The 17193-nt window shown below is 42.0% G+C and overlaps 1 protein-coding gene across 7 annotated transcripts in view; it reads left to right on the top strand.

Annotated features, from left to right (window-relative positions):
- celf1 (cugbp, Elav-like family member 1) overlaps positions 1 to 17193 on the top strand; it is a 69696-nt gene that overhangs the window by 8585 nt on the left and 43918 nt on the right. For 3 of the 7 annotated variants that reach the window (XM_042216511.1, XM_042216510.1, XM_005951786.3), the window contains exons 1-2: positions 2993 to 4307; positions 6288 to 6475. The exons of 1 other annotated variant lie outside the window; for it this stretch is intronic. In XM_042216511.1, coding sequence (XP_042072445.1) covers positions 4237 to 4307; positions 6288 to 6475 — 259 coding nt within the window. In that variant the 5' untranslated portion in view covers positions 2993 to 4236. Of the gene's footprint in view, positions 1 to 2992; positions 4308 to 6287; positions 6476 to 17193 lie in introns of those variants that run through there. 3 more of the 7 variants (XM_042216509.1, XM_014330896.2, XM_042216512.1) reach the window with 3 other exon arrangements.

Genomic DNA, 17193 nt, shown 5'->3' with positions numbered 1-17193 from the left:
TATCGGTATCGGACATAAAAAAGTGGTATCGTGCCATCTCTAGTCCACACTGGCAACATTGATTTGTAAAGGATTAACTAACAATCTTGTTCTTTATTTGGAGCACATTTCTACAAGAAAGATAAGTTACCATATTTTTTGGACCCTAAAGTGCACCAGATAATAAGGCGCATGAAACCAAACAGTCAGATAAGTCAAACTTTACTCAACTCATTCCTCCACTTCTGTACCATTGATTCATTAATGTTAAATTCTGTCACAGCAGCATGTCTCTTAACAGGTGCCATTTTGAGGTCCCTATACACACACAATATGGTAATATTATGTTGAAGCACATATTACTCTGTGAGGCTCCAGTAGGGCTGGGCCATATCATATTGTTCAACGGTAATACCGGTATAATGTGAGGCAATGATAATACAATGAAATATCGCGATAGAATATGGGTAAAACGCGCATGCGCAGTGCCTTTGTTTTCATACGCACATGGCGGCGACAGTGAATGAGAAGGGGCGAAAGTGGATCGTTGAATGAAACAGGTGAACCAGAATTGGTTTGTAAAAATGCTGCAGCTTCAGTGGTGCGGAACTGGTTTGTCTTTCGTCCGTCAGATACACAACAAAGCACATTTTTTTGGTAGAGCATGCAAGCGGGCCGTCGTTATTACCGAACTGATTTTATGAACACGGCGCTGAAAAATCTGTCAAAAATGTTTTAGTACAACTTTGCTAAGCTACGAAGCCGCACCGCTTGATGGATTATCGTAGCATTACGGCTGCCGTAGTCGGGAGTCTTGTGCATTGTGTGTGTGTGTGTGTATAACCTCTTTTTAAGTTTTGTGGATATTATACATGGTTATGCTGAGGATATGTCGGCCAGTTTCCACTGGAAATGCCTTTTGGTTAAACTGTCAGCAAGGAATTTGCATTTGCACTGTAAAATGTTTATATAGCTTTAATGCACATAAAAAAAACAGAAAACAAAGGATATTAAGTGCGCCTTATAGTCCGAAGAATACGGTAATGAAAAAGTTCCTGTGCTTAAAGTGCTTCACTGAGCTGAAATTGAAACTTAAAATGTCTCAAGATATATAAAATGAAAAGGAAGTCCAAATTAAAAGTGCCTCAAAGACTTCGAACTGAAGATCTCAGTATCTGAACATCTTACCTTGGGCATCAACATCTGAGAGGTTCCGCTATTGACTATCTCTCATTGGTTTAGACCACGATATGGAGCAGCAGCACGGAGTTGGTGTGGCGGTGCTTCAGCAGCCCTCTAAGCAGCTCTAAGCGGCCCTCTAAGGGCATCATGGCCTGATAGGAATCCTTATGTTCAGCTAGCCTGTCGTAATAACTAATGTAAATATCACAGCATTTAAGTCACAGATAAAGTAAAAAAGAAAGGGCATCATTATATATTGTCATATTTTCGCTCAAAGTGCTTTATTATGCCTCATTCACTGATTCACACCCATTAATACAAGCACTTCAGATATACTCACAGTTTGTTGAAATCACACATTTATTATCTCATATTGATTATGCACATCAAAGCTGACCAAGAAAACCGCCTTCATATTTTTCTGTATTTTACCCTCAGTTATTTTGACACAAAGGAATCTGCTGTGATGCTCACACCTTTAACGCTGGTTTGAGGGCGGAGTCAAGGAGGCCATTTACGTGAAAAGGGAAAGACCATCTCTGAATGGAGGAGGGGGCCTAAGGGTACATCTGTCACCATCTTACAATGCTGTGATTGCAGCCATTCCCCAGCTCTCTGTGAATGGGACTCATGGCCATTGATCAGTGGGTTTTGGTCAGTGGTTGTTGATCAATGGTCATGAGAATTTGCATAATTATGATTAAGGAACTGACCTCCCAGCCCATTGTTCCTTCAGTGGGCTGGTTTCAGTCATTATGCAAATTTAAAGTCACTTGGATGAGTGACGAAACCTTTCTCCCACAAAATGCTACGTCCAGATGAACAGAATCAACTTTTGGAGAGGTGAAAATACTAGTAGTGCTAGCTGCACGGCGTCAACACATTAACGAGGTAACCGCTGACACTAACCGCAACGCTAACGTGTTGATGCTCCACGCATGGGGCATGCCGCGGTAACTCGTTAACGGAGATTTTCCGCGTTAATACGGTTATGGTGTTATGGTATCATTTTAACGAGAGTAACGGTGCAGCACTAAAATGGTAATCTCCAAATGTTTTCTTTTTTATCGACCAGCTCCTCTTTGATAGCTGCCATCTCCATCTTGTCGTTGCCTGCAGGTGAAGCGATGGGGGAGGGGGAGTTGTGTTCAGTGAAGGAGAGAGGCGAGGCAGAGTAACGCAGCGTAGAGACAAAAGTGGACGAAAGAGAGGCAAACTTGCGGTTCCACAAGTATAATTATAATGTAACATAGACTATATCAATATAAACGATATTGTCACATCTCATGTCTCGTATAAAAATATATCGATATATTTAAAAACTCGATATATCGCCCAGTCCTAATTCCACCATCATCTTTCTGTGTGGAGTTTGCATGTTCTCCTGTGTTTTCGTGGGTTCTTTTGCACTGTCCACTTCCTGCTGTGACAAAACAAATTTCCCACGTGTGGGACTAATAAAGGTTATCTTATCTTATCTTCTCTCCAGTAGAGCAGGGCGATATGACCAAAAATATTTATCACGATATACAGTTGAAAATTTGCGGTAACGATATAACTGACGATATAATTGACACAAGACAAAATACTTTACATAAAATCGTTTCGAGGTCAGTAAACACAACCAGAGTTCATACATAAGGCACACAGGATTATAAGGGGCTCTGTCGACTTTCAGAAAAATCAAAGGATGATTTTAAGTGCGCCGTATTTTCCAAACAACACGGTAATAACGACGGCCCGGTAGCATGCTCTACCAAAAATAGCGCTTTGTTGTCTATCTGACGGACGAAAGCTAAACCAGTTCCACACCAGTGAAGTTGCAGCATTTTTACAAACCAGTTCTGGTTCATCCGTTTCATTCAACGATCCACTTTTGCTCTTCTCATTCTGCGTCAACGCCGTGTGCGTATGTAAACAAAGGCACTGTGCCTTGCTGGAGGGGAAAAGTGAAGACGCCCATGCAGAGTGCAGCATATGTAAGGAATAACAGACGGGTGTGTTTTAATCTGATCCAATTTGTCTTTTAGACAGTGGAGGAAAATGTGTACTGTCTTACATTGTGTCGAAATGAAGGCACAGAGGTCAAATGCTGCCTTTTGCAGATTCGGTCTGTTTATTTTTGTTAAATTTGTAGTAAATTATTGCCTGGTTTGTTTGTCACTGTATTAATATAGTTGTGCTCAACTAACAGTGTCTTTTTTTTGTTTCTTTGTTGAGGACTTACGTGGGTCAAAGCATGTTTTTATATTAAATTATAACATGTCAGTAAACTGTATGTCCCTTGATATAACTATTTTCCAGTGTAACCCTTGGTGAACTTAATTGTTTGTGTGTAGCTGTGAGTTTAGGCTGCACACACAAAGGCGTTATTTGATATTGGTTCATGTATATCTTTACACACAAAAATCACACACCGACCTGTGCAGCATGTAAGACAACAGCGAAAACACGGGCCCCTCAGGCCGGAACCTAATTGTTACTCTTGGTGTAGCTAGTCCAGGGATTAGCTGCTGGCTGGGGAGTACTATTCACTCCCCTTTTCATTCCCTCTGACCACTGGGCCTTATCACCATCAATTTGACACCTTGTTTATCTGACGCTGCAGCCAGATTTGCTGGCCTAGGAGAAATGTTCACAAAGGCCCTGGATCATCAGCACTTTGATTGTGGTCATTCATATGGCTATTACGCACTCTAGTCCCAGTTATCCCAGCATCCCTCTGTTTCCATGAACTACATGCAGTTTTTAGTCTCTGTCCCAGAGCCTGGTAAGCTAACCTGAAGGCCTGCCAGTTTGTCTCTGACGTTTTTGTTCTTCTTTCATCTCAAACATAAGTGTCCCTTTACTTGATTTATTTTTTTTTTGGTTTGTTTTTGTGTTCAAACACACGGGTTTTCATGTGGATTGGTTTATTTTTTTCCCTCTGGTTTTTTGCACACTGCTGCCCTATGACACCAGTCCTCGGGGACTTAACAGCAAGTGTGCAATCTGGAGTTTGCCTCTACCTTCTGATCGCCTTGTGAGTTTACTTCCATTGTGCTGAAGAAGAAGAAAGATACAGGTTTTATCAGCATGGCTTCTTTTAAGCTGGATTTTCTCCCAGAGATGATGGTGGACCATTGCTCTTTAAATGCTAGTCCTGTGTAAGTAACCCTTCCTAGCCAGGTTCATTATTCCAGGTGCCTCTTGAAGTCAGCTGGAAAGAATTGTAGTGGAGTGTACATTTAGCAATAAATATGTGTACTACAAGATAGTGAAATTCCTCAGAAGTCCCGATTTCAACATCTTTTTTTTTTTGTTATATATATACAAGACATTCAGTGTTTGTGTCGGCAGTCTATGTATATGCTTTTATTTAAAGCTGTATTTCCTTTTATAGTGAAAGAGTTAAAAATAAATACTTAAAAAAAACAAATTATGCGCTCCATCAAATATGCATTCTGTTTAACAAAAAAAACGAGCTTGTAGGTCTTTCACTACATGGGTTCCTTAAAATTTCAGCAAAAAGTCTTCCCTGGAAAAAAAGTCCAGATTATTGTCAATATTGGAATTTGTATTTAAGCAGGAGTCCACTATGTGTATGTTACTGGCATAGTGCAGCCTGAACTTTTCTGTACATAACCTGATAAAGATGGTGTGAGATCGCAAAAGCCAGCGCAGCTTAATTAGACATTAAAAATTCCTTAGTGCATTGTAAGGCTAGTACAGGTAATAATCTGTAGTGCTTTGATTATTTTAGTAATTGAGTGTTCTATCGCTTATTCCATTTGAAATCACATAAGAAGTACTTATGCATTAATTAATAAGTAATAATAAATATTCAGGATAGGAAAAAGCCCCACAGGGCAGCGTGTAAAATGGGTGGGCAGCGTGCAAGGTCCCCTGTGATGACCCTGTTTTTCCTGAGACAGGAGGATCTGGCAATGGCCTCCAGGGCTGGCAGAGGGCTGCCTTTTGGGGCATTGTTAATAACCCTCTGTGCAGCCTTCCTGCTCTCAGTATTGGCCCCTGTGTACCAAACTCCCAGGCAGTAAGAGAGCATGCCCTCCACTGAGGAGTGGTAGAAGGCCAGCAGCAGCTTCTGGTCTTCAGACTGAAAAAAGCACTTTCTTTCAAACAATACTCGGTTGAGACGAGGAATATATCCTCCACACCGCTGCCCTGCCACCAGCCTGAGTGCATGATACAAAACAGGACTGATTAATGTTTTCATGTTGTTTACACCAAATTCTGACCCTACCGTTCACAGCAGACATTGACTCAACAGACCATTAGAATTGCTTCAGTTTCCTTGTTCTTGTTTTGTTCTTATCTGATAGGAGTGGCACCTGGCATGGTTTTCCGCTGCCTTAACCCATTTCTTCCAAGATTAGGCGTGTTATGTGTTCACAGATGGACTTCTTAATATCACGGTTGTTTACCTTAGTGGGCTTGTTATTGAATTAATGTTGGCTTCGTATCAGATTGAAGCAGCCTGACTATTCTGCCCTGATCTCAGGCATAAACAAGAAATTTTCACCCACAAAACTGCCGCTCACTGGATATTTAAATTTTTTAGACCATTCTCTATAACTTAGAGGTGATTGAGCAAATTAGCAGTATCTGAAATACTTAGAACAGCAGCATCAAAAACCGTCCACATTAAGTCACTTAAATAACTTTTCCTCACCATTCTGTTGCCTGGTTTGAACTTCAGTGCATCATCTCGACTCTGTCTACATGCTGGACTGCATTGAGTTGCTACCATGTGATTGGCTCACTAGTTATTTGCATTAATGTGTCGTTGATCAAGTGTATCTAACAAAGAGGCGAATGCCCTAAGCGCCTTGAGATGACTGCTGTTGTGATTTGGTGCCAGATGAGTAAAATTAAAGTGAAATTAATTCAATTAACATATTTTGTGTCCCTTTCGTGAGTATTCACAGAATTAATCAGTAAAAACCACAATCAGTCATTTATGCTCCTAATCAGAGGTGATTTTAGAGAAATGTGTGAAAATGTGACCATAGCCACTTTCTGTCAGACCCTAATCGATAAATGTTGTACATGTACACTATTGTTTAATGCATACTTTTAAGTTTGTTTCTAGCTCCAATTTAATGGACGGTTGTCTGTCTTTCTAGTGGGAAGAAGATGAATGGGTCCCTGGACCACCCTGACCAACCAGATATTGATGCCATTAAAATGTTTGTTGGACAGATTCCCCGGTCTTGGTCGGAAGAGCAGCTTCGTGAACTGTTTGAACCTTATGGAGCAGTCTACGAGATTAATGTTCTCCGAGACCGCAGCCAGAATCCACCGCAGAGCAAAGGTCGGCGGCATGTAGTTATACTCACATAAGGTCATTAAGAAACAGCAAATATCCAGATGAGAGAGGCATAATGCAACAGCTGTATTCATTCTGAACCTGTAGTAGTCTAATATGTCACCCTTAAATGTAACTTCTTTGTCACAATTACAAACACAATTTGTTCAAACTAAATGGGCTGCAGTAGGGGTGGGCAATATAAACGATATACGATATAAACGATATAAATTTGGCCAACGATAGAGATTTTGACTATATCGCTCTATCGCGATAGCGCATGTTGATGATGTCATCAAGCTGCGCCTGTTTTGGTCGAAAGCATCGCAGCGGCTACAACCATTATCATCTGCAAATTATGGCGGGCGACAGTCACAGCAAAGAGATGAAGCACTTTTGAAATATGGGGAAAGCCAAAAACTGCGCTTCCTCCACTTCCGTAACATTGATTCATTAATGTTGAATTCTCTCGCAGCTGCTTCTGTTCCCATGTTGTTGCAGTATATTAATAACTAACCTCGTATTGTGGATGAATAATCTCAGTTGTTCTCCTGACTGAAGTTTGGCCCGTGTATAGCATCCTGCTATGCGATTGCATTTGTCCCTGACCACCAGAATCCCTCACGTTAACTTTTATTGAGTGGAAAAAAAGTTGGCGTTCATCCTCCAGCTTCACTGTGCTAATGTTATGCTAACATAGCTGTGTCGCTAGCAATCACGTAGCACAACATTATATACCAGGCTAGTCCAACTTCAGTAACCCTGCAAACACCACTGCTGTTTAGTTTTCTGTCTTCATTTATGTTGGAAGTGTAGCAGAGCTGTACGTTTGAATTAGTTTCAAAAATCTCAGTCAGAACATGTATGAAATGTTTAGGTGTGAAACTAGCGAGCTAACTTCCTGTTAACTTCTAACTCCGTTAAATTTAATAAATTCTGTTTTCATGGATGCCTGGATGTAAAACTTAATTGTTACACCTAAAGCAGCAACGCTGATGATTTTATTAAAGATGAAAGAATTTAGACCGTTTTTAACTCTAGTGTTCGTTTGACTTTGGGACCTGAAGGACGGAGTTTTGGACCCAGATTACTCCGCGAAGCTCCTCACTACGGCAGCCGTAATGCTCTGACATCCATCAAGCAGTGCGGCTTACCAAAGTTGTACTAAAACATTTTTAACAGATTTCTGCAGCCAAAATCTGTTCGAGGTCAGTAAGCACAACCAGAATTCATACATAAGGCACACTCTCGATTTTTGAGAAAATTAAAGGATTTTAAGTCCTTATAGTGTGGAAAATACGTTATACAGAAGAAAAGAATATATCGCGATATATATCGTTACCGCACATGCTTCAAATTAAATGGCCTGTATTTATATAGCGCTTTACTAGTCCCTAAGGACCCCAAAGCGCTTTACATATCCAGTCATCCACACACTGGTGATGGCAAGCTACATTGTAGCCACAGCCACCCTGGGGCGCACTGACAGAGGCGAGGCTGCCGGACACTGGCGCCACCGGGCCCTCTGACCACCACCAGTAGGCAACGGGTGAAGTGTCTTGCCCAAGGACACAACGACCGAGACTGTCCAAGCCGGGGCTCGAACCAGCAACCTTCCGATTACAAGGCGAACTCCCAACTCTTGAGCCACAATCGCCCATTAGATTGCGATATGAATTTTAGGCCATATCGCCCATCCCTAGGCTGCAGTCTTCAGGTCAGATGACACCTGCTGAACAGGTGCTGGCATTACATTCATAAGGAGAAAATTTCTACATCAACAGCCTGCAAGTATGAGTTTTGGGGGGTTGGAATTATGGGGGACTCCATAATTCAGTGACCCTTGGTCACTAGTGGAAACAGAAAATTTGCAATTTTTCTGAAATTATCTTAACCATTGCAGAGCTGTCCCAGATATACTAACCCATGCCTCTCTATCAAAATGTGATGGTTGATTGTTGTGTCAATGTCAGTCACAGTATTTAAAAGCTCATCTAAAGAGGTTGGTATAAATGAAGATAAAATGTTATTGTAGGGGTAGGGTAGGTGACACTGATAAAAGAATCAGGGGCTAATGTTTTGTATTTTATGGGTTTAATTTTATCCTTAAAATAGGTTTAAAATTCATAAAGTTAAAGTTAACTTCCCACTTTGAATCTGATTAAAATTTGTGTTATTTAAGAGACGGTCCGCTGTGTTAAAGAACTCTCTGGCTGTGCTTATTAGCAGTAATTAATGTTGAGAAATAGTTGGTCCATAAATATTTGGACAGAGGCAACTTTTTTTTTTAAACTGTTGTTCTGCTCAGATGCAGTTGAAGTTCAGATTTCAGCCTTAATTTAGTGAGTTGAACAAAAAAATTGTATAAAAATGTGAGAAAATAAAACACATTTTAACACAATCTTTTCATTTCACGGGCTTAAAACTAATTGAATGAATTAAATAACTGAAAATAAAATGTTAATTTCTAATACTTGGTTGAAAGCCCTTTGCTGGGAATGACAGCCTGAAGTTTTGAACTCATGGACATCACCAGATGCTGGGTTTCCTCCTCTTTAATGCTCTACCAGGCCTTTATTGCAGCAGCTTTCATTTGCTGTTTGTTTGTGAGACTCTTTGTCTGAAGTTTAGTGTTTAACTAGTGAAATGCATAATTATTTGGGTTAAGATCAGGTGACTGACTTGGACTATTTCTTTTTTTTTTTTTTGTGTGTCCCGTTTGGATCTTTAGCCATCAGAATTGTTGTCTTAAGGCCAAGAAAGATGCCAAGCGGATTTATTTTACCAAGTGGATCATCATGGCCTTGCCATATTGGTCCATTTGATTGACCTTTATTATAATTATGAATTTATTTTATTTTCAGTTGCTACAAACGGGACAGACATGACTGGGGGATAGGACAGGGAGAAAGAATGAAAGAAAGAGAGGGAGAGAAAGAAAACCAAAGGGGAGAAGAGACGGTGAGAAGGGGGGGAAGAAAGAAAAAAACAAACAAACAAAACACCTGGGTCACCTGTATGGAGAAAAAAAACAGAAGAGAAAGCAAACAACAAAGAGCAACATAATAAAAAAAACAGCACCATCACAATAAACTAGCTAGCAGTAGATATCAGTAGATACTAAATAATAAACGATATTGTGCAGCACGCAAGATAGACAGCGCACAATGTGCTTTGAGGCAGCAGCCAAGAAAGCTGTAGTCCGCGTCTGTGAATACCCGTGTGTACACCTGTGTGCATACCTGTGTGGATCAGCATGCTTGCATTCCAAAGGTTTCTCCATGTAATGATCTGCTAGGGAGTGTGGGGGGGCCACAGCCCCGTCCTCCAGGGCATGAAGCAGGTATGGAGGAGATCAAAACTCCAGACATCCAGAGGCCCCCAGAACACAAGAGACCAAGGAAGACCAACAGAGGGGCAGCCGCGCCACTGTCCCAGAAAGAGCTGAGGAGAGTCCCAGATGAGGGCTCACTCAGCAGCCGCGGAGCAGAAGCCAGGGGGAGTTGCAGTGACGCGCCCGTGAGCTCCGCCGGCAGCCAGCTGTGCCTGAGTGACCGAGCCCCAGGCCGAGAGGCCGGGGGCACCCCACCTCCGAAGTGGCCCGAGCGAGCCCCAGGCTCCAGGCCCCGATAAGCGGCCGCCAAGGAGTGAGCCGGTGTGTACCTGGACGCCCATCCCCGGACACAAAGAACCACCAACGCACCGATGTCTGAGGGAGTCCGCCACTGGCAGGGGAAGTGGTGGTGGGGGAGATAGGCCTCCAAACCTTGGAGGGCCTGAGATGTCCCCAGAGAGGTGGCGCCTGATACCCAACCTGACATATAGACACAGACATACAGGCACACACAGACACAAACATCCATTCCCACCCTCATGCTCTCATATGCACTTACTCCACACTCAACCAACGTGGAGACAGACATAAAGAGACGCTGTACACACGATCACACTCCCCAAGCGTACTCTACGAACCGGGTCTAGGTACCCTTGCCCCTGGAGGGGGGAACTGCACCCAGACCCAGGTGGTGTTACCCTTTTCCCTGCGGTGGGGAGAGGCAGACCGCCCCGACTCCGCAGCAGCAGGGAGGCCCCACACTCCAGACCGCAGTCGGACGGCCAACTCCTCCTAGCCCCCCCGCTCCAGCAGGCCGCAGAGAATGGGGGTGAGAGAAGACTCCAAACCTCCCTCCACCCGCTCATTGTAGTGTTGATGCATGTGTGTTCTAAGGTGCATTAAAACCCAGGAGGGCATGGAGCTACCTGCCAGAGAGCAGCAGGTAAGCGCATAGTCCCTCCTGCTAGCCCTCAATGTCTACGTGTATTCAAAATTGAGAGGTGGGCAACGACGCCAGGGGTGAGGTGTACACCCTGATGGTAATTTGGACTCCGTGTATCGTGCCCACCCCCAAGATCCTATATGTATGTGTAATGAGAGTGTGAGTAATGTGAATGTCTAAGTTGTGGGATAAAATTGAGGCAGAGGCAGCCAGAAGGGGACGGGGGGGGTAGCCTCCTCTGCACCCTGGTGACATACCCCTACTCCAAGGCCCTGCATGTGTGGGTGGTTGTGGTGGAGCGGGAAGAGGGAGGCAGCTGGAGATGGGGAGGGAAGGAAGGGAGGGGCAGGTGACCCCTCCCTGGGGCCAGCTCCCCCGCTGACCCCAGTAGGCACCCCCATACTCCGCGACCCGCCAGGGAAAGGGGGCCCAGGCCCATCCAGACCGGGGCCCAGCGCAGCAGCGCCCCCCGGCCCCACAGAGCCTGGGACAGTTGGACTTGGACTATTTCACTTCTTTACCTTAATAAACTTCTGGCCAATCAGTTTGACTTCAGCAAACTTTAGTTTGCATTTAGCTGGATTCGAACAGACAGTCTGTCTCTGAACACCTCCGAATTAATTCAGCTGCTTCTGCCATAGTCACATCATCATTAAAAACTAGTGTCCAAGTGCCACTGCAGCCATGCACGCCCAAGCCATCACACTGTCTCTGCCGTGTTTTACAGATGATGTGGTATACTTTGGATCATGAACTGCATCTTCTTCATACTTTTTTTCTTGTCATCATTCTCATAGAAGTTGATCTTGGTCTCATCTGTCCAAGGAATGCTTTTCAGAGATGTGCTGGCTTTTTAGTTGTTTTTTAGCAGTCCAATCTAGCCTTTCAATTTTTGAAGCTTATGAGTGGCTTGCACCTTGCAGTGAACCCTCTGTATTTACTTTCATGCAGTCTCTTTATGGTAGATTTGGATAGCGATACACCTTCCTCCTGGAGAGTGTTGTTCATTTGGTTGGTGTTGTGAAGGGGTTTCTCTTCACCATAGATTTTAAGGGACTTAGAAACAAAAGTGTCTGGACTTTTCTGGAGTTTGTTGAAGACATTTTCACTTCTCATCCCAGAGCAACAGCGTTTGGGAAGGATCTCAACCCTGGATTATAGATACCAGACAGTTGGTGTCGTAAGCCACCCCCTCTGTTCTAAAATGGTCGTTCATAGTGGACATAGATGGCTTCTTTCTCAGATGAGAGGTGAAATGTCTTCAAGAAACTTAAAGAAGTCCAGATGCTTTTCTTTCCAAGCTCCTTAGACTACCATGACCTGGATGACTGAGAACCTTCACAGACATTTCATTGGGTTTTTTTCTCTTCACTAAAATGCTGTTAGTGTACTACCGTGGCCTCATTTGTCTGTTCACCTGGAAAACAGAAAGAAGAAACATGATCTAATTAAATACATAAATGGCCAGAAATAAACAAATCAGTTTCAAAATATAGAGTTAATACTGAAGTCAGGTGTTTTTAAAACAACAACAACAACAAAACCCTCCCCAAACATCTAAAGTATGTCCATGGTTATGTGTAGGTCCAACAACATGCTGTTTAAAACCAAAAGACTTCATTATTCTGGGGATAATGGATTAAGATAAGGGAAACAAGTAAGATCATTAACATAAATGATAAAATCCCCAGCAAAAATAATATGATTACATAAAAATACTATTGACGGTTTAGAAAACAAAATTTTGGAGGTGTTTTATGCTTTAAAAAGCAGCACCTGAAAGCTACAGACTTTATCAACCTTAATAGGTGAGCATTTAAACTGTTAAATATTACAGGCAAACCTCCACCCTGCCCACTTTCTCTGGAGGGAATTAAACAATCATAAGTGGGAGGGCATAATTCACCAAATAGACCGTACTCTCCAGATTTCATCCACATTTCTGTTAAGAACAAAATCAAGCCAATAGAGATGGAGGAAAACCAGGTGTGGAGGTTGAGCACCTTGCTTTATTGCCCCATTCCACGGCCACAGGTGTGAGTGGGGTCAGAGATAAAAACGCTATTGCAGAGTTTTTTTTACTGTGTCAAAAAGATGCAGAAGCGTGCATTTCAGTATTGCAGACTGCTGTTTTGGAATATCATTTGTGCCTGTGTCTGCCAAGAAAATTCTCTAAAATGTCCAAGACTATGGCGCCTTGGATAGATAGGGTTTAGAGAGACTTTTCGGAGATGCTAGATCAGGGGTGGGCAATCTCAGTCCACGAGGGCCGGTGTCCCTGCAGGTTTTAGATCTCACTTTGGGTCAACACACCTGAATCACATGATTAGTTAGTTACCAGGCCTCTGGAGAACTTCAGGACATGTTGAGGAGCTAATTTAGCCATTTAAATCAGCTGTGTTGGTTCGAGGACACATCTAAAACCTGCAGGGACACCGGCCCTCGTGGACTGAGATTGCCCACCCCTGTGCTAGATGATGTGTGTAGACCTATCTGAGGGAGAACCTGTGGCCCGAGATTAATGAGATGGGGCTGCTCTACTCACCTTCAGATGATCTGCAGACCAGGCAGAACAATCCTGAGTGCACTATTTCACAACTGGGTGATGGTTACGAGTGAGAGCATAGGAGGAGGTCCGTTGCAAGTGGAGGGAATTCTTGCTTGTCCAGGATGATGTTGTACCTGTTGAAGATGGAGGCTAGCTGGATTATTTATTCATTTATTTATTTATTTTCCTCGGCAGCTGCTCTTTTAGACTCTGGACCCAATGTAACTGCCATGGAGTCAAGCTGACCAGTTTCTTCAAGTTCCTAGAGATCCACGGCCAGGTGATAGGAAACTGGGATAGACTTCAATACTGTTTCTGCTGGGGCAATGGCAGTTGCACCCACTCTAACTAAGAAATCGATTAGGTTAATCCAGCCCTTTAAAACTAATGGACACGTGAGCTGTTTTCCAAGGCTGTCTGTCTTGACTACACTTTCCAATAAAGGTGAAAAAGAGAAATATTTGCAATGGTTGGAGCTGAAACATTGTAGACATGTAGTGTGAGTTGTGGAGGAGTGGAATTTATGGAGAATTTCATGTCAGCTATCCAAGATAGAATTTTTGTTTTTGTAAAGTTTTGTTTATTAAAATAACCTTGTTGAATTTAATTTCTCTGGAATCTTGCAGCATTTTGTGATGAAAGCTGGCACACGTGTAGAGAAGGTAACCCAGAGGAGTAGTCCACTGACAATTTCATGTTTACAGTAGAGATGGCACGTTACAATATCATAAATTTGGATATCTGCCGATACCAATATGAATCCGATATAGTGTATTTTTAATCAATAAAACTGTTTTTAATATGTTGCTGCATTTTGTATAAGTTTACACTCAAGTTTAAATAAACAACAACACTAAAGCTATTCTCTTATACCTGTATGCAAAAAATACACTGCACCCAAAATATTTCATAGTTCAGCAACACTGATCTAATAAACTTAAACCTGCACCATCATTCCTATTCTGGTATTTTAAAGAGTACTTAGCAGAAATATCAAACAACCTAACTAATAGGGCTGCCAACTCCCAGCAAAAAAAGAAAAGGGAACCACCCTCCGCCTCGTGATGACGTAATCAACTTTAATTTAATGTACGTGTGTAAAAAAATAAATTAACCTCTGGGGGGTCCTAGAAAAATGCATACACTATCGGACCTAGAGCCACAAATCGACCACGCCCAAAAAAGTGCTATAAAAAATTTATATATTAATATTTTATTCCACTTTAAATTAGCCAATCTTTTAAAACTACTTCTCCCTGAACTATCCATGTAAAGTTTTAATTATATTTCGGGGGTTTTAACCCTTTTAATCGCAGTTTAATTACATGAGCGCACCGTTTTTTTTAGCCCCCCAAAACAAAACGAAATATTTAAAAAAAAAAACATTTGAAGTAATATTTGATTGTTATTATAATTAGGCCTTTAGATGGACTAAAGATTGGCACCAACCTTCATTTCGATCGCCTTTATTTTTTTTTTCCGGACCAGAAAATGGTCTCCAGGCGGCAAATGCTCCTCCTTTAAGCCGAATCAGTGCATCCTCCCGGGTTAACTCCCGACGATGACCGGGGCATGTTGCGTCGGATCCCTTTTTCCAACACACACTCCGGTACCACGTCACAACAAATACGTCATTTCCTGTTGATTAAAAAAAAAAAGCATCCTCAAACGGTCCTAGGGGCCGAAAATGGTCCCGCCCGATCAGCGGGCGAAGCCGCTGCTGCACGCCGGAAATGAGGCTTCGTTTCCCGCAGGTCTGTTTAAGCAGCCCGCTGTTTTCCAGCCCGGGGTCAAATGTGAAGCAAGGGCGCCACCCGGTGGACAAATAAAAAAATTACAATTCTAAGGCCTGTACTGCAAAATGAAACCGAAAGTTAAGCCATCACCCGGACGCTAATTTTAAAAATTCTGCAATAAAAAAAAGCGTTTATAATGGGTTTCAATGGGGCGCACATCGACCACTAAGCCCAATAGTGTGAGTTTTTCGCTAGCTTAGCCACTGAAGCTAATTTCCGGAAGTCATACTGAAATTTTAACAGTAAATGGGACCAAACTTTTTTTTGCAGACTTTCGCTATATTCCATTCAACACAGTGCAAATGGCGTGTAAACGAACAATGAAAAAAGCCGCAAATCGACCCAAGACCACCCAGAGTTAATTACAATAAATGAAATGCACAGAAAATCAATTATTTTTCTACAATAATTAAATAGATTCAACATCTTTCTTCAACAGAATGCTGCAGACTGCACAGATGGTATCTCCCAAAGGAAAAAGTACTATAGCTTACTAGGGTATATTAGACTTAACAGTTACTATATACAGTAATGGACTTCTATGCATATTTTAAGATTAAAACTTTGGGTGTAAGATTCAGATAATTATTTATTAAAAGCTCGAACATTTTAAATGAGAATAAGAAAGAAAAGTATGTCTTTGTGCCCCCTTTTCCCTGTTAATGCCCTATCGGCCCCCCTGGCTAAACTTTGCTAGATCCGCCCCTGCACAGTTACCAGCGTCAGCTACGTAGAAAAAGATCCTGGTGTAGAAAGTAATATTAAATAAATTCTAACAACAGCTTATCAAGCTTAAACGTGCTGCTGTTGTTCAGCCGCTGGTTTCCTCTTTCTGGTGCAAAGTGGGCCAAAAACAAACAAGAGAAAAGCCGATCAGCTGATCATTGATCAGTTTCATGATTGAAGTAGCAGCAAGAAGAGGCAGTCGCTCCATATATCGGTTGTTAAGCTTAACGTGGGAATGCTTTACAAAGATTCAGAGATGAACTTACACACTTGCTTTACTTCTCTGTGGGATCACTTTCTCGGAGATGAAATGCCGGGTTGGTAGTGAGGCTTCAACCAGACCGCCGAGAGGTCTCGCGCAGCCGCTCTATCACGTGACGCACACTGCTCCGACGTGGTAAGGGTATGAACGAAGTTAAGTCATGTTGTGACAAGTTTTGTGAGGTGCTTTTGTGATATTTAATGGATCGGATTAAATTTTTAATTTCTCTCCGATATCCGATCCAGTAATTTAGGTCAGTAGTGGACCGATACGTAATATCGGATCAGTCCATTCCTAGTTTACAGTCACAGATGAATTTTAATAAAATTTGTATGTGATGTTATAATTTTCTAACATTTCTAACAGGACGTTATCACATTCCTTTGAAGATTTTAAATTTGAGCACACGTGAAACCTGAAAGCAGTTTGAGATGAAACTTGGCCCAGAGGAGAGAAAAAATCTGAAAGTTTCACATCAACTGTTAAGGGTGACTTTTAATGAATTTTTGAATATGATGCAATCAGGCTCTTTCAGTGCAATGTTTGTTTTTATGTCTGCACAAGCTTACATTTGCGATCAGCAATGAAGGAGAATCGGTGCAGTTGTAAAAGTGCAAGAAAATTTATATGGTGGACAGGAGGCGGCTGGCCTCACTGCGGCTCACAATTGATAGCTAACTTGACTGTGTCACAAATGCAGCCCAATACTGCAAATTTCGCATTGCTAAAGGAAATAAAAATCACAAGTTTTCCACAGGCGAATATCAGTGTGCATACAGGGAGTGCAGAATTATTAGGCAAGTTGTATCTTTGAGGAATAATTTTATTATTGAACAACAACCATGTTCTCAATGAACCCAAAAAACTCATTAATATCAAAGCTGAATGTTTTTGGTAGTTTTTAGTTTGTTTTTAGTTTTAGCTATTTTAGGGAGATATCTGTGTGTGCAGGTGACTATTACTGTGCAGAATTATTAGGCAACTTAACCAAAAACAAATATATACCCATTTCAATGATTTATTTTTACCAGTGAAACCAATATAACATCTCCACATTCACAAATATACATTTCTGACATTCAAAAACAAAACAAAAACAAATCAGCGACCAATAT

Source organism: Haplochromis burtoni, unplaced genomic scaffold, assembly GCF_018398535.1.
Source record: "Haplochromis burtoni strain Fernald_Lab_line unplaced genomic scaffold, NCSU_Asbu1 Contig_1090, whole genome shotgun sequence".
Taxonomy (NCBI): Eukaryota; Metazoa; Chordata; class Actinopteri; order Cichliformes; family Cichlidae; genus Haplochromis; species Haplochromis burtoni.
This window is presented reverse-complemented; position numbering and strand designations above follow the sequence as displayed.